Consider the following 18823-nt stretch of genomic DNA (forward strand, 5'->3'; position numbering starts at 1 on the left):
TCAGGGTGTGTGTATCTGTGTATTTGGGTTCATCTTTGTGACATTTTGTGGTGTTCCTGTGAAGTCACTGAAAGTTTGTTCACTGTCACACAGCAGCAGAGGGTCAGGAATGGGAGGCAGGTGGCCTATACGATGTGGCTGCCCACCTTCCAAAACTAACAAATGTGGAACCAGATACATATGCATATTGTAAACTTTTTCCATGCATATTGTAAACTTTTTCCTCACAATTCTTGCTTGCCCCTAACAATTATTCACAGAAGAGAATTAGTGCTTCAGCTCAGTGACTGGGAGCTTGCAAGAAGCAGTACCATGCTCGAGTGACTAGTTTATAAATGAAAGGAGCAGTCCAAGCTGTCATTTTTTTATTTGTTTCCCCCCCCCTTTTAATATGTGCATCAATACACTCCACACAATGATAAGTAATTAGCCAAGTTGTTGATCGATCAGCAAAGATTCACTAAATGTCCGTTAGTGCAGCAGAAGAGGACCAAAGATGCAAAGTTCTGTACGGAAGATCATGTGACCAGACAGTCACTAGATTTAAGTGTACTGCTAGAGAGAGGGCAGGGCTTAAAAAGAGGCTTGTTCCACAGCCTTTTTCAGAAGAGGAAGGCTGTTGTGACTTTGTAAATAGTTGCTATAGAAACGAAAAATACTTGTTGCATTATAATACATTAAAAAAAGTCATTCAAAGTTGTTTTTCTTTTAAAGCTACAAGTATTTTCTTATAGTACAGAAAAGATTAAAAAAAAAAAAAAAAAACATGTAGGATATTGCTTGGTCTGCAGCTTTGTGACCCAACTTAGACCCAAATCCAGGGTCCCTACGGCTGTCTCCCCCTCTCCCAGCACCCCGTGAGTCGCATAACTCGGCTCGTGGCAGCCTTGCGAGTCCCCGCAGTGAGGTGGCCATCTTACCTCCAGGGACCTGCTGCTGGCACAGCATTGGAGTGGAGGAAAGCGCTACTTCCCCGGGGGATCGGACCCCACCGAGAGAGGTAGGTGTGTGAGTGTGTGTCATATGCCCATTCCCATGTGTTTATTTTCATCTGTGCTGTTAACAATAAGGGTTTCAGAGCTCCGCTTGCTACAGGGAACCCCGACATAAAAAAAAAAAGCAGAATAAAGTATTCTTTTTCTATTCGGCCTACAAAGAAAACGTGCATTTTATTATACTCCAGTAGAAATGCATTCACAAATCTTCACCCCTAATACCTTCCGTTGTACAGTAACATTATAAAAACCGGGGAGAACGTTATTCTGCTGGAAGTGTTCTACTTATTGTATGCTCAGTATATTACGAAGTGGCATTGCTGCCTCACTAATTATTATACCAGCAGAGGTTGCAACTTGCCGAGACATATCCAAGTATTTCTGCAGATATTGGGGTTAAGAGCTGCAGGTGTACTCTGTACCGCTGTGTAGGGCCATGTGTTACTCACACGTAAAAGTATTATTTGGATTCTTTAAAAAAAAGTTTCATTGCAACAAAGTATCTATAACATACTGAGTGCGGCATCACTAGCGTTAGTAATACAGCTTTGGAGTGGGAAACAAATAAAAAAAAGAGATTAAAAAAATGTAAAATCGGGAGCCACGTTCAGCCCGTGTTATAAGCGGACCCGCACTATAGCGGATTGCGCTATAATGGTGTTGAGCTGTATATATAAAAATCAAAAACGAATAGACGATACCATTCTGTGGCTAACAAAATAGAAAAAAGGCAGAACACTTCCAAAAAGCAGGAGGAGGTCCACATGTAAAAATAAAAATTATTTATTCAATAAATGCGTTGCATTGTTGCTAGCCAAGGGGTCAGTTACTATTAATGTGTGTAGATATTATCTGGTCCCTATTGGTATATAGGGATAGAATTACATTGTACATATGTATGTGTAAGAGACAGCTGTGCATGCATTCATATAGCGTAGTATGTAAAGACATAGCCTTTAGTACTCATGGGAAGAGAGTTCTCGTGTCAGGGTAGTGACTCATGAAGCTGCGGTCTCTGTTTAGGCCACCGCTAAGTGTCCCGAACAGTTGCATAAATTTGTATTCATGCAACCTTCTCTCTTTTGGTTTTCTAAGATTACCTTTGAGTATGGCAACCCTCAGATCGTTCATCTTTTGGCCACAGTCAGAGAAATGTTCGCGACAGGACTGTCTCTTGTTCCGTGTGTGATGCTGTGGCGATGCAGATTCATTCTCTTGTTTAGCCCCTGTCCCGTCACCTATGTAGTAGCAGCCCCCTAGGCATTTCATGCACATGATGAGGTACACAAAATTAGACTGTAAGCTCCTCGGGGCAGGGACTCCTCTTCCTTAATGTTACTTTTATGTCTAAAGCACTTATTCCCATGATCTGTTATTTATATTATCTGTTATTTATTTGATTACCACGTGTATTACTACTGTGAAGCGCTATGTACATTAATGGCGCTATATAAATAAAGACACAATACAATACAACATTGCTGGAGAAACAGGTGAAACTTCCTCTGATTTTGTACTCCAGATTCCTGTGTGGTATTTGTATTGTGCCTGCTGTGTGAAGCATTGCGCAGGTTTTGCATCTTGCGTCCTGGAATGGTCTTGTCCCACATTCAGTTGTAGTGTTGAATACTTTACTCCTCACCATAATTTTCTTTAGATTATGAGGTTGTCTGTATGATAATAAGGGTGTTTCAGGGAAGACCTTTTGCAGTCTTGTATCCTCCTGGAGAATGGGTTGTATTTTGAAGTAAAAACCTTTCTTGCTTTATCCATTGTAACACCACCGGAAGAAGAGATCAGTGTATCTCGAAAGCTCGCACAAATAAAAGCATTTCGTTAGCCACATAACGGTATCGTCTATTCGTTTTTGATTATTAAGCTCGGCTAACACGGTACAGATACCTCTATATCTATCTATATAGATCTAGATATACTGTATATCAATAATATATATATATACAGTGGTTGACAAATCACCAAAAAATCTACTCGCCACCTAGTACCAAACGTGTACTGCTTGGGCAAATATTTACTCGCCCGGGGGTTAAATCCACTCGGCCGGGGCGAGCAAATGTATAGGTTTGTCGAACACTGTATATATATAGACAGCATCGATTGCTGCTATAATTATAATAGTTGTATTTTTTAGGCTAGTAGTAATTACTTGTTCATGATCTGCAAGGGCAATCAAGTAACCAAATACATGGCTTTCAGGTCCTTACTGCAGAATGGGTTTAATGAGGCACTTAAATCCATTTAGTTTGTTCTATATTAACAATATATAGTATATTGCAGCCCAAACTTCCAAATGTATAGTCACCCTGCAACAACTTCAAATAACCATTAGACAATGTGGCGCCTAGTATAGATTTAGAAATTGCAAGCACTGGTGGAGCAGATGGTGCAAAAAGGATATGGAATCTTTTTTTGCACTCAGATTAGATTTGCAGCACAGATGCATGGCAAGAAAAAAATTGAAAGAGTGGAATTAAATATTCAGAAAATGTGCATTGATCAAGTTACTGAATCATCAATATACAAAAAAAATAATATTATTGAGTGACAAGGGATGGACATAATGCACTTCCATTTATTTTGCATTACAAGTTATAAAGACGAGATGGCGGACGCAGCAAAATCTGCTACTGGAAATGAATATTTCTGTAATTCTGTGAACTGGTGGCAATGTATAGTGCTTTCATTTGTAGCTCGAATAGTTAAAAATATTCTGGTCTTAAAACCTACCACTTCATTTACAGATGAATTTTTTATTAAATAAAAATGGATCATTTTAAAACTAAAACAAAGCAGGCTAAAAGTTAAGGAGGCACAGGAGGAAAGGATGGAAAGACAGGAAAAGAAAATAAGATTGTTTTTAATAAATAAAATTTAATTGTTTGATACTGTATTGCAGGAGTGGCCAACTCCAGTCCTCAAAGACAACAAAGAGAGGCCAGGTTTTAAAGCTGCATTTCAGTCTTTTTTTTTTTTTTTTTACATTTATTTTTTTACTTCAATAGTTTTATGTGTGCAATCTCTAATTACCTAAAGAACAGTATAGCTGCCAGTCAATTCGTTCTCCATGTATTGATAGGCGAAATTTGGTGACATAATTAGAGCTGGCATATGTTTTTATTTGCTTCTGTCTCTCAGTGGAAGCTCATGAATATTCATGAGCACTCCTACACTGACATGTGCTAGAGGGAGGGCAGGGCTGACAAAGGGGTGTGCCAGGGCTTGTGACAGGACATGAAGGGGCAGTGCCTTAGCAAATGGCTGTTAAAATAGAATACAAGAAAATTGGTCTTTCAAAGTTGTTTTTTTAAAAACAGAAAATGCTAAAAGTATTTTTTCTTACTACAGAACTGATTTATTAAAAAAAACACACACATGCAGGATATTGACTGAACTGCAGCTTTAAGGATATCCCTGCTTCAGCACAAAGCTCAATCAGAGGCTCAGTTGCTGATTGAGCAACATGTGCTGAAGCAGGGATATCTTTAAAACCTGGCCTGTTGGTGGCTACCCCTGCTGTATTGTACGCCAGTGATTTTCAACACTCTGCTTGGGGAACCACAGGAAGACCAAAAGTAAGGAATGACCGAGTAATTACACACGAGAATGTACTTCGATTACATATGAACGGAGTATTGCTTGGTTATCTCAAAACATGGTCTAGCAGAAATTCCCTGAGGAGAGGTTAAAACCCACTCATCTATGTAATACAAACAGTTTAGTAGCTGTGTGATCAAATGTTATTCCCTACAATGCATACTACATTCATGTAGGCCATGTCCAATATGTACTAATTCTAGTTAATAACAATAAATTGCCAGTGATGCAAAATCAGAGGCGCAGGCGAATGTATCAGGAAACAGCACAAGCAGTGACAAACATATTCACTGCAAATACCAAAGTGGGGGGGGAAAAAACACCACTGCCTAATCTGTCTTTTGTCATCCCATTACGAAAACCTCAACACCTTCAAATACCAGCCCCTCCATCATTGAAGGCTTTGTGTTTAGAGCCAACCAATCCATTTTCTTAAATTCATCCTGACACCCACTTTATACACAGAAAAGCCTAGAGGATTAGATTTTCTGTAGCAAACAATGTTTGGCAAAGTGGATCATTAGTGCATTAAAAAATCACAGTAAAAGAATCAGACATTATGTAACCAAGTGATAATTTCAGACAAGGCTACAAATTGTTTCTGCAGAGATCAATTCTGAACACATTTTCTATGAGTTTACGCTTTATTCTCTCCCCCCTCCTTATTGCATTTAACAAGAAAAATAATTCAGCCAAATAATCACTTATACGAGATCACTACAGCACAAAGGACTTGCTTCTTGACAGAGACAGAACATAACTTCTACTTTGTGCATGAATCCCTTTGCTTGGGAACGTTGCTGACTAAGGGGTTAAAGTATTTAAGAGTTCTCTACATTCAGCATCTTCGTGTTGCTTCTTCGAGTAAGTGAATGCATTTGTGTTGAGGAGGAACGGCGTAGATTATTAAAAACACTTACGAGGCAGTTCTGATAAAGTGATTTTTCTCCTGCAAGCTATTGCTGTGAAATACTCCTTATCCATTTGCTACCCTCAAAGCTCATAAACTCTTTAGACAGTAAGCAATGAGCAGGACAGATCCCATTTTGTGAGGGTTAAAGGCTTTTAATGGATTATCAACCAACACTGGCAGAAAATTATGCAACATCTTTTCACAATGTGTTGGACATCCTTCAGCAGGGCACAGAATAAACATGCAGCCCCCCTAGTACCAATACAAAAAGTAGCAGCATATGTTGAATAGAGATGATGGCGACTAACACATGAATTTGTATATGTGTATTATTACTGCTTCAGTAGATCTGTGGGAGTCAACTGAAGTCTTACTCAGTGAAGTAAAAACAGCTTCAATAAAATGTCTTTATCAATGATAGATATAGATATATATCTATATACATATAGACAGTGGTCGACAAATCACCAAAAAATCTACTCGCCGAACAAAAAAATCTACTCGCCACCTAGTACCACACGTGTGCTGCTTGGGCCAATAGGATCTCGCCACGATGTTAAATCCACTCGCCCGGGGCGTGCAAATGTATAGGTTTGTCGAACACTGCATATAGATATATATCTATATCTATACATATATATACACACACACACATACACAAACACAAACAGGAGGGCCCCAACTATATGGTGGGTTCCGTTCCAGGGGCACGCCGTATAGTGAAAATCGCTGGAAAGCGGATCCGGCGATTTTTAGTTCTGCGCATGCGCAAACCGACATTTTCGCAGTTCTGCGCAAGCGCGACCTATGGTCTGCACGCGCAAACTACGGTCTGCGCTTGCGCGCCGGGCGCAACCGCCCGTTCTGCGCATGCGCGACTTAGGATCCAACATGGCAGCCCCCTTCTCTGTGCCACCGTATCGCCGAAAAGCGGAGTGCCGAGAAGCGGGGCCCTGCTGTGTATATATATATATATATATATATATCAAATGGAAATATTACTGTATGCTCATTTGCATGTCTTAGACAGGTCTGCAACCCTGCCTTTCACCATTATCACCCAGCACACAGCACTTCCATACCATAGCTCATACTGTTGTCTCATTAACCCTTCCGTGATCACTCTCCAATGATGGGAGAGGCAGGAGTCAGCCCCTGCTGTCCACCATCATTGCAGATCACACCCTGTGCTTCTATGGATCTCACTCAACACAACAAACATTTATTTTTTTACTTTCATGCAGCTACCACGTCATGGGGCACCCAGAGTTCCGCAACCCATGACATAGTAGCCATGTCTTGGGGCACACAAAAGTTTAATCTCCTTACATTTCTTTTAATAATCAGATTTCGCTACTTTTGCCAAAACCCATGTGCACCACACATTTTGCAACCTTCACTGTACCCATGACATTGTGATTGTAACGCTTGGTGTTCCAAATGTTTCCACTGGGTTATCTCAGGGGTCTGCAAACTGCGACTCACAAGCCGCATGCGGCTCTTTGAGTAAATACATGCGGCTTTATCCAATGGCCAGGCCAGAGGTCGGGCCACACTTCAGAGTTCTGAATTCTGGGGCCGGGCCCTCATTCTGTGGCAGACCCCTCCCCCCCCTGCCTGGTTACCTTATAGCCGTCGGACGTTGGGCCCGCCCAGAAGTCGGACCAAACGTGGTGATGTGGGGGTGGAAGTATTGAGTGTGTGTGTGTGGCGGAGGTAAAGAGAGGAGAGTGTGTACAGTAAATGTATCATGTATGTGTTTCTGGGGGTATATTCCTATTCATGCATGCGGTGCGGCTCTTGAAATACTTTGTTCAGAGAAAATAAAAAATAAAAATACATAAATAAAGGCACTACTTCCCTGAAAGGTTGCTGACCCCTTGGTTACCTAATACTTGACTGACTTGTTTACATCCTTTAACCAAGTAAACAACTCCAGCAGCGACACGCTGGGGTGGTGTTTACTGTACATCAGAGAAGGTACCTGCTAAATGTCACCCGAGTGCTATCACAATGTTTCTAAAGCCCTGCGTGTTACCAGCACAATACCTGTGGTCCAGAAAGACAGAACCACCATGATATGGCCTCTCTTTTTTTTATCACGTCACTGTACGTGCACGTCTGCCAAGTTCGGAGGCATCCTACATGAGGAGCAGCAATATGTTGTTTTAACATGGTTAACGCAGAACCCTACATCTCAATGATCTATTACTTTAATGGAATATAAAGAAATTATACATTTATTGTAATGAAGCAATTAGCAACATAACTATTTTTATGGCTGAAGCTCCTGCACCTCAATCAATCAGAAACATAAAGATTGAGTTACCACTCAAATAACCCATTTAGGGGAAACAAAGAGAGAACTGAAAAGACATATATTGGCAGATAACAGTACCCAAGAGTAATTTCTTTAACTTTTGGGAAAATGTGGTATCTGACAATATGTAGCCTTAAGAAGCTGCCAAGACACAGAGGTGCAATACTGAACTGAGTTCTCCATGGAGTTATATATAATCAGCACAATATTCTTTAAATTATTAACTTGGTTGCAGGTCTTACAATAAATATTTCATTCCTTATTACACATAACAAACACTGCCCCAACTTCTGCAGTCTGATAGGACCAGGGGGCACAGCATACACCATCCTCAGTTTGATAAAATAACTTTAAAACACGAACATCTAAAATCAGCAAAACCTTTAAGAAAAAACAACAACTTGGAAATATACATTATATTAAATAAAATAATGATAGAAAGTTCTCTACCTCAAAACAACTTAATAGTATATAAACATATTTATCAAATGAACATTCTGAGATATTAGTTGTTGCTTGTACATGAGAACCAAGGCTACTGCACAGCAGCTATCTTTAAACATGTGCGCTAATGCTGCGTTGTAGAAATAGGATTCATTGCACAACAGTAGATTGTATTCATGTGATACACCGAGACAAACATGGGTGCTGTTGATAAATTCTCAAGCTTCCATAACCGATGTCTATACCTGATCTTACTTAACCAATTATCTATAGCAAATGTATCGCCCTGCAAAAGCAATAGTCTTATTTCTACTGTATGTGTAGTGCTGAAAAAAACGGAATCGTGCAGGATGCGGAATGAAGTCAACACTAGATTCTTACTAATATCAGTCACATATAATTAAGAACGTGTCCTTACAATTAATCATAGCTCTGCATAGAATCGCAATGCTAAATTAATGTTCTGTGGATTTATGATAATTACTGTTGCAGTTTCTAATTTCTTTTCAGAATCAAAGATATTCTATATAGTGCCACTAACTCTCCGTACTTTCATAGTTTTACGTTTGCGTTTAGCAGACCACCTAAATATTTTTAAAATATAATTTCCTTATAATCAATTATTTGGGTCCGAGTGTAGCCTGAGCGCTCTTTACAGTGTGATGTCTGCTCGTAAACCTGCTGTGACTGTGGGTTCTGTAAGACTGAAAACCTTCATAAAATAGAAATGATCTGCCAGAGTCAATCAATCAAAGGAACCTACTTACTGCTGCTCATGGCCTCGTGTGATAATCATTACGGAAACAGTACGAGTCTAAGAATATTCCCAGATAGGCTAAGAAATGTTCCCATTAAAAAAGGAAGCAGTTTTCAGTCTCAGCTATCGGTCTGAAACATTCATGTTGCAATAACTATATATATATATATATATATATATATATATATATATATATAAATGTATTACACACTACAACATAGGGTCTGGCACTCCAGGGGCCCCATGGCATAGCAGCTACTTCATAATATTCATGCTTGCGTTCTGCGCTCCTCCCCTTCCGTCATCAGTGGCGAAATGGTGATGTGATCGCGAGTGCCAGACGGGCTGTGGCACTATGGTGCCATGCCCTCTCCGGCACTCAAAGGGTTAAACTGCAATCGTGCGGCTTGGGGCACTATCGCAGGGCAAATCCCACTGACTTAGATTGGAGTTTCCGGGTGATGGCGCCCTGATTGGCTTTAGTGCAGTTTGTTGAATAACTCCCAATAAAAGGTATGTCTAGTTTTAGTAGCCATATCGATCCTGGAGAAAAGCAGATTTAACGTAGGTACCTTTTAAAATCGGAAAGAAGGATAACAACAAGGGCTTTTAAAAGTTTTTTTTCTTTTCATTAGCACTTCAACTAAGTGCACTTCAAAAAGAAGAAAGAACTATAATAAACAAAATGAACTAAAATGTTGTTTTTTTGGTATCTAACATTTAAGCTGAATGTTTCCCAAGCGTGTTGATTTGGTGGCTTTCCTTCAACCTTCACCAAAACAAATAGCTTTTTTTTAGTATCAGTCTGCAGCATGTATATTTATTTGAAAACTTATATTACTGTATGTTACGATATCCACATAAAGAAGATGCATCTGTACAGTCAAAAATAAGTAAGTAGGCCCAACACTGCCCAATGTGGGATTGTCCTCCAAATAGCTCACATTTCTGTCATTTGGTTGTGAACAACACAGCTAGATACATAATGAAATGTTATTTCAACAAGCCTCTAGGAATCTCAATGTTCAAGAAATGTTAAGGTGCTCAATTACCAGTGCTTTGAGCTTGACAGGAAGATTCATACGAAGTAAATTAATGATGAAAGTGACATTTTAATAGGAGGAAAATAAAACAACCTTTTGATCAGAGATACAGTATGGACATTTTTCATATGGTTTCTATCAAAATGCCACTCAACACTATTGATTGTGGGATATCAATTTTCCCAACGTCACTGGATTCTCCACAACTGCATAACAATTACTTGCTCGGTTTAAAATTGCCAAAGTCTTTAATCCCACTTAAAGATGCAGTACTGGAGCAGGCTAATAGGACACTACAGATATTATACTGTAACCATTTATTTTCTGTAACGCTGCGTAGCAACTGAAAAGGTAAAATCATCAAATACGATGAATATGTCGCATACTGTATTTTGTATGTATATAAACAAGCAGAAATATGTCTTATTTTATGCAACTTCTGGTGTATCAGAATGTAAGGCGGTCATTAAAATAAATCAATGTAGATACTGTACACTGATCTCTTCTTCCGGCGATGTTACAATGAATGAAGCCAAAAAAAAAAAGGTTTTTACTTTAAAACGGTGCATACTGGAATGTGATGAGAGAGAGAGAGAGAGAGAGAGAGAGAGAGAGAGAGAGAGAGAGAGAGAGAGAGAGAGAGAGAGAGAGAGAGAGAGAGAGAGAGAGAGAGAGAGAGAGAGAGAGAGAGAGAGAGAGAGAGAGAGAGAGAGAGCACACAATAAAACTGCTGCCTGTGAGTGGTTTGACTGGCTATGCATCTAATCCCATGCTGTGCTTAAAAGCTGTGTGAACAGCAGAGCATTTGCTTATACGGGTTGCAAAACGCAGTGGAATACCGAGACGCTGAACCTTAAGTACAGTGTACATAATGCACATGTTATCTGAAGGTTACAACTAAAGGGGAAATTATCTTTCTATCCAGTTGGGAAAGAAACCTGCATTCATCTGGCAGGCCACAGGTTCTCCCTGGGGCTGATGTACCACAGTGTATAGCTGCATTCAGAGGTATTGCTGTTTGACCTGCTAGGGTCACATCTTGCATAAGGAAATTAGCATTTACAGTCTGCAAAGGGGCTTTATAACTCCTGCAGCTTATAAAAGCATAAAAAAAAAAAAGAAGAAGTGACCTACGTTTTTGCGGTGACGTCTACAAACTGCCCAGGGCGGAAATGCGCGGCATAAAGAGGTGTACCTAGTAAATTAAACAGAACGTTAAGACAGAAAAAAAAAAGGCAATTTTTTTTTTTACTAAAATAATGGAAATATTTACCCCAATTAGGGTAAACTACATCTTTTTGTAGATCATTCATCGAAGCTGGACAGCTGCTATTCGCATGAATGCTAAATATCGTATGGCAATAAAAATAAATATATTCCACGTCCCATAAACTGAATATATAATTTAAAAATAAGACAAAATCAATTTTCGATCATTAACTACAATAAAAACCAACAAGATTTATTTAGTGGCAGCTAAATTGCTGAGCAATCATTTTGTGAATTGTAGCACTGCTACAGATGTAGTAACATTTTGGCTGCGTCCATAGTAGAACGCGCTAGCTTCGGCACTCCTCCGTGACCCGTCGCGCGGGATTACAAACTTGTATCGCGAAGCGCCGGTCTCCCTGTAGCGCATGTGCACGCACTAGCGCGCTATGCGCATATGCAATGGCGTCCTAGTGTTTGTTTCGACGCGAGCTACATAGCTCACGCCGTATCCTGCACTATGCACGCGGCCTTACTGATGGCGTGGGCACTACGAGGTGCGGCGTGACACCTGCATGGGGGAGAAGTGAATGAAGAATCCCCAGGCATTCCTTTACATAATAAATTAGATATTAACGTTTGTCGGGCTCACACAAATCAATAAGGGCATTTGTGGTTGGCGATGGTGAACAAGTCCAAGGAAAATGGGAGAGGTGATCTATCGGTAATAACTGGTTGGGATGAAATTGTGTCTAGGTAGGTATGAATTGGACAGAAGGTATGTTATGCGGGTGGGGAAGGAAGGGAGCTTTTATTTCAAGGAGGACAATGGAAGAGGAACAAAAGAAGGATAAAAGTGGATGGTGGGGATAAAAGACGGGAGTATTCATTTGTGTGAGGAAGGAAAGGGAGTGAAGGTATATTGGTGGGAGAAAGACAAGGTGGTCAGTCGGTGGGGGAATAAAGAGAAGTACTCTGTTGGTGAGGAGGAAGAGATGGGTAAATACTTGTCTGCAATGGAAGAATGGTGAGAAGAGTAGGAAGGGAAAAGAGGAGGTTTGTGGGATAAGGGGAAGGTATTTTGTCGTATAGAAAAAAGGGGATGTAGGGGTTGGCGGGGAGGGGGGTTGTTGATCAGTTTAGAAGACTTGTTTTTGTGAGTTGGGAAAAAAGGAATCCAATGCAGGTACAGAGTGATAGCTGCTGAAGCGCTAATAAAACAAACGGTCACTTTTTCTGTTAGTGTTAAAATTCGCCTTTTTACAAAGTATTGGTTTGGATAAACTTTGTGTGATGCCTGTTATTTTGTCAAATGTTACATTTTCATTAAACTGTTAAATAGGGTCTTATCCCCATCACCTAACACGGCAACTGAACCAAGTCACAGGATTCAAGTGGAGAGCATCAACATCACCAATTGTAAGTGATGGTTTTATTACTGCATGCATCCAAGCACTAAAAAAAAACAATACTACAGAGAAAAGAAGAATGTAGTAAAATTGACTTCTTATTAAGAACTGTCCAGGTGTGACTAGGAGTAATTGTATGTCTTGGACAAAACATTAGGGATTGCTCTTTAATAGGATATTTTGATGGGTGTGTTGAAGTTAACCCACTCATTGTTGCAAAGCAGCACTGTGTGGTCCATCCCAAAACTAGGTGGAATAGGTGTGTGTGTGTGTGTGTGTGTGTGTGTGTGTGTGTGTGTGTGTGTGTGTGTGTGTGTGTGTGTGTGTGTGTGTGTGTGTGTGTGTGTGTGTGTGTGTGTGTGTGTGTGTGTGTGTGTGTGTGTGTGTCTCTCTGTAACTCGCTCAGTGAAAATAAAACTTGTACATAAATAGCTAACATGGAATGCAGGTTAATTCTGCAAGTCTGAATATTATGTTATAATAGTCTGAATATTATATTATGGAAAAAACAGCCCACATCCACGACTTTATGTTCTACTTCTAGTCTACATCCAATAGCAATTAAATAATGACACTGGTTTAAAAAATGTTCGCTGAATAATTCAGGTAATGCAGATAATCAACTCATTGTTATACCATTAATAATAACAACATTTGCTATTTTGAACCTAAGCTGAAATCATTTTATATATTGAACCATTAAGAGAATGTTATCACCATGCTAGAACTAGTTGTCATTTTCTAGATGGAGGGAGAAGGGGAAATAAATATATATATATAACGATACTTACACGGCCAAGTGTAAGTACAGGTACAGCGAGGGGTATCTGTGATGATCGGTCTATCCTTCCCCAATCCAAACAGCGGGGGAACCGTGATTGCTGGCTGGCAATCAAGACCTTCACTCTGTCAGTCTTTTCAAAGCTCCCGCATGTGATGGTATAAAGATGGTGAGGCAGACGTGTTATCAATAAATCGATACCACACTGTTTGGATTGGGGAAGGCTAGACCGATCATCACAGATACCCCTCGCTGTACCTGTACTTACCACTTGGCCGTGTAAGTATCGTTTGATATATATATATTTATTTCCCCTCCTCCCTCCATTGTACCTGACCTGATTGTAGGTGAGGTATGTGTATTCTATGTGTATAGAACTTTGATGGTAATTGCTCTTTAACCCTTGCTCCCCTTGTTCTTTGTTTTACTGCTCTTGTCTAGGGTTTGGATAATCCTTATTGAGGTTGCAGCAGAAGGGTTTGTCATCCACCCAAGTCTCCCCTCATTATTGTCTAGGGGCACCTCTTCCTGCATTGGTATTTTACACACATTATTACTTTTTGTGGGATCTGTTTTTGTAGGTTAGCGCCCAGGTTCTTTTGCTTGTTACATTTTCTAGATGGGACAGATCGAAGTGCGAATTGGTCTTCATAGGAACAAAGTGGTGCCACCTCTTAGGCCTCTTTTCCTTAATCAGCTGTAGGTTTGTCAAAATATATCTTCCTCTAATTATATTGATCATCATGGTCAATAGTATACTGTGCATACTGTACAATTAGATTGTAAGCTCTTCGGAGCAGGGACTCCTTTTCCTAAATGTTACTTTTAGGTCTGAATCACTTCTTCCCATTGTGTTATTTGTACCATTTGTTATTTATATGATTGTCGTGTGTATTACTACTGTGAAGCACGATGTACATTAATGGCGCATACATACATAACGGGAACTATAGAAGACCATGCACTGTCCTATTACCTGGCTTAAGGATGGCGTTGTCAGACACTTTGAATATGGCGATTTTCTGCTTTGGGGGCACTGCAGCTTCACTGTAAAAATCAATTGCAGATTCTGATTTCTGTAAGAGAAAGTATCCTACATTGATTTTTTTGTTCACAGTTTCCAATACAATCCACTTCCTTCCAAACTTTTGTCACTCATAACATTTCTTCAAAAAATGGTTACATAATAAATGTGTATTTTTTCAATGTATAACTTTAATATTCTAATTAAAGTCTAACCCACGCCAACTCTTCTCTGTCTTTGACTCCCTACTCAGACCACCCTCTGCTGCCTGTTCTTCCTCCATCTCACCTCAGGACTTTGCCAACTATTACAAGAAAAAGGTAGAATCCATACGTCAGAACATCCCTTCTGTATCAAAAATGATGTGTGCTAGGTAGCACTCCACCACAAGAACAATAATGGTAAATATCAAATTAAGAAAAAGCTGCGAGGTGTACGGGAGCAAGGAGGCACCTCATATCCCCCAAAAGGAAGCAATCATTTGTACAAAAGCCCCCAGCACACAAATAAGAAAAAGCAGACAAAATGGTCAATTAGTGAATCCAATGATATATTGTAAAAAAAAGCAGCTACACAGACAATCCAAGCACAGGTATGGAGAGTACAACTCATGGAACAAAACAACAACAATGAAAAGGAGAGGAGGGAAGGAGGGGAAACGTAACAAAAACAACAAAGAAGGGTAAAAAATGTACAGTACACAAGAATAAATTGAGGTAATATCAGGGGGCCCCCCAATATCACCTCAATTTATTCTTGTGTACTGTACATTTTTTTTACCCTTCTTTGTTGTACATATGATCCCTTCTGTATCCTCCTCCCATCCTACACCTCTTCCTAACTCTCCTCCTGCCTTCCTTGACTCTTTAGCCGCTGTCACGAAGGAGGATGTGTCATTGCTGATCTCCTCTTCTCCCTCTACCTCATGCCCTCTTGACACCATTCCCTCTCATCTACCAAAACCTCTTGCTCCTACTATAATCCCTACGCTCACACACATTTTTAACTCCCTCTACTCTGGTAACTTTCCCTCTTCCTTCAAACATGCAACAGTCATACCATAACTCAAAAACAGCAAGCTTGACCCTACCTGTATTTCTAACTATCGACCTGTATCCCTCCTGCCTTTTGTCTCTAAACTCCTTGAACGTCTTGTATTCTCTCATTTGCTCCATTTTCTCAACCCCTATTCTCTCTTAGACCCTCTACAATCTGGCTTATGCACAGCTCACTCCACTGAAACAGCCCTCACTAAAATAACTAATGATCTCCATGCTGCCAAAGAAAGAGGTCATTACACTCTTCTCATATTATTCGACCTCTCTGCAGCATTTGATACTGTGGACCACCCTCTTCTCCTTCACATTCTACATACTCTTGGCATTCGTAACAAAGCTCTTTTCTGGATCTCCTCTTACATCGTACTTTCAGTGTGTCTTTTGCAAACACCTCCTCCTCTATCGATCTCTCTGTGGGGTTACCACAGGGCTCTGTCCTGGGACCCCTTCTCTTTTCTCTGTACACACTCTCTCTAGGTGACCTAATAACATCTCTTGGGTTCAAATATCACCTCTATGCTGACGACACACAAATTTACTTTTCTACCCCTGACCTTACTACACCTACTGTACAGACTAAAGTTTCTGAATGTCTGTCGGCTATATCATCCTGGATGGCCCTCCGCCGACTTAAACTAAACATGGCAAAAACAGAGCTCCTCATACTTCCTCCCAAACCTGGTCCTATTTCCTCCTTCTATATTACTGTTGGAAGTACCATCATTCACCCAGTAGCCCAAGCACGCTGCCTAGGGGTCACACTCTACTCTTCTCTCACATTCTCTTCTCACATTCAGAATGTTTCTAAAATCTGTCGCTTTTTCCTCCGCAATATTACAAAGATACGCCCTTTCCTCTGTTGCTCGACTGCTAAAACTCTGACTCAGGCCCTCATTCTCTCCCGTCTTGATTACTGTAACCTCCTGCTGTCCGGCCTTCCTGCCTCTCACCTGTCTCCCCTACAATCTATCCTAAATGCTGCTGCCATAATCACTCTACTCTTTCGTAAATCTGTCTCAGCGTCTTCCCTGCTGAAATCCCTCTCCTGGCTTCCTATCAAATCCCGTATCACACACACACACTCAATTCTCCTCCTCACTTTTATAGCTTAACACTCTTCTGCTCCTCCTTCTATCTCAGCTCTAATTTCTCGCTGTACACCATCCCGGCTCTTGCGTTCTGCTCAAGGATGTCTTCTCTCTACCCCTCCTGTATCTAAAGCCCTCTCCCGCCTTAAACCATTCTCTCTGACTGCCCCACACCTCTGGAATACCCTTCCCTTCAATATCCGACTAGCACCCTCTCTATCCACCTTTAAGACTCACCATAAAACACACTTGTTTAAAGAAGCATATGTGTAGCTCCATGGCTGATAAATAACACATCATACATTAACCTTTGCTCCTTGCAGACGCCCCTATCAGAATGTCCTCCTACTGTCTCTGTACGTTCTCCCTACCAAAAAATTAGATTTTAAGCTCTTCGGAGCAGGGACTCCTTTTCCTAAATGTTACTTTTATGTCTGAAGCACTTCTTCCCTGTGTTATTTATATAATTTATTATTTATATGATTGTCCCGTACTACAGCTGTGAAGCGCAATGCACATTAATGGCGCTATATAAATAAAGACTTGCAATACATATAGTCTCACCAGTAACATAATTATTTGAAATGAAAAATGTAAATTACACTGTAGGTGACATTACATAAAAGGCAGCCCAATCAAGAAACGTTTTAATTTAGGTTAATAACATTGTCCTATGCAATATAATCAAGGAAGGGAAATATCAGTAAAATATTCAAGGTAAATGATACTATGAATGGATGTCCTAGTTCTCCTCTCTGTGCCGCCATGTTCAGAGTTCTGCATCTCTCTGCTGCACAATGGTAACATTCCATGATGTCATTTATGACTGCCTGTGACCAGGACGATTTGGTAACAGGGGTTTGAAAGGAGTGTCATTTCAAAATTAACTTTTATTTTGAAAGCGAGTTTCTTCAGAAGCAATGGATCATCAGTGTTCGTAGTATCGATATTGCTAGATCATTTATTTACATTGTGTCTTCCTGTCTTCCAAGGCGAGTTGAAAGCTATGCTAAATGACATTAAGGTCTATTATAATTCTTAATGCTGGACCAAAAGCTACATTCTCAAAGTAGCAACATGGTGTTTTTTTTAATATTCAACACTTCAATATTATTATTAATATGCTTTTAAAAGTTTTTTTTTTTTTAAAGTAAACTAAAAATAAATTAACCGTGCTTCAAATTGTGGGCGCTGCTTTCTCTAAGAAAATCTTAAAACAGTATGTTATATAAATACAAATATAGGGAAACAATAAAAATATATTATATAGTATATGATATTCTATTTGGAACTATATCTTTGAGGGCATGAGATCCAATGCTTGATATCTAATCAGGGTTTAGACTAGTGGATGCAGCTAGAAATTAGGCTGGTAGAACCAGGATTTTCTCCTTCCAATGCAATCTCTTGAAAAGCAATTTAGTTGGCTGCCAGTTGTGTCACACTTGGATAATCCCATTTATTAGGAGAGGTCACGTAAAAAAAGGATCTCCATCTAACATGCTAAAAATCTATCTAAGGTCTCTAAACAAAACAAACGCTTTTTTTTAGCATCCAGAATCTTTGACATTTGGAGAAATCAGATGCAGCACTTGCTGGCTGTGTCACTGTTACAGGAAATGCTGACTGAACCACTGATTGAGCCACCTGTGCTGAAGCAGGGATATCCTGAAAATCTGACCTGTCGGTGGCTCTTGAGGACTGGAATTGGCCACCCCTGGCCTATACATTTAAATGAATGCATGAAGAGTGACATTTTAAGGAGTTTAATCTGGGTGGTTGAAACATTTGCTTTGATCAGACACATTCGTATTTTACATTCATGTTTTCACATTTGTTTGCAAACATGATACGCTGATGTACCAGACGGTTTTGATTTCCTCTAGCTACTACCTTTTGTGTGATATCATGAAATGGTTTAGGACATTTGGTTGTGCTCGTTTTGACCGCCGGTGCTTCGCACGACTCAACCTGCGCCAGGACCTGTCACTGCCACCCGCTTCGCCGCTAACGTAAGTGCCTAAGCATGACCCTTACCCTAAAACCCCCTACCCTAAGACCTTAACCCCCCCCCAAAAATACCTACTCTAACCACCAAAACCCATCAAGTTAACCCCCTACCCTAAATGCTAAAATCACGAAAACTAAACCCATACCCATAAAAATTACC

The 18823-nt window shown here is 40.1% G+C and overlaps 1 protein-coding gene across 1 annotated transcript in view; it reads right to left on the minus strand.

The window, feature by feature from the left end:
- Nucleotides 1–18823, minus strand: part of MRPL3 (mitochondrial ribosomal protein L3) — a 69051-nt gene that overhangs the window by 41201 nt on the left and 9027 nt on the right. The window contains exons 5-6 of the mRNA XM_075587099.1: nt 14460–14559; nt 11219–11279 (exon numbers count right to left, since the gene is read on the minus strand). Of these exons, the coding sequence (XP_075443214.1) occupies nt 11219–11279; nt 14460–14559 (161 nt within the window). The remainder of the gene's footprint in view (nt 1–11218; nt 11280–14459; nt 14560–18823) is intronic.

This window comes from Ascaphus truei, chromosome 2 (assembly GCF_040206685.1).
Source record: "Ascaphus truei isolate aAscTru1 chromosome 2, aAscTru1.hap1, whole genome shotgun sequence".
NCBI lineage: Eukaryota > Metazoa > Chordata > Amphibia > Anura > Ascaphidae > Ascaphus > Ascaphus truei.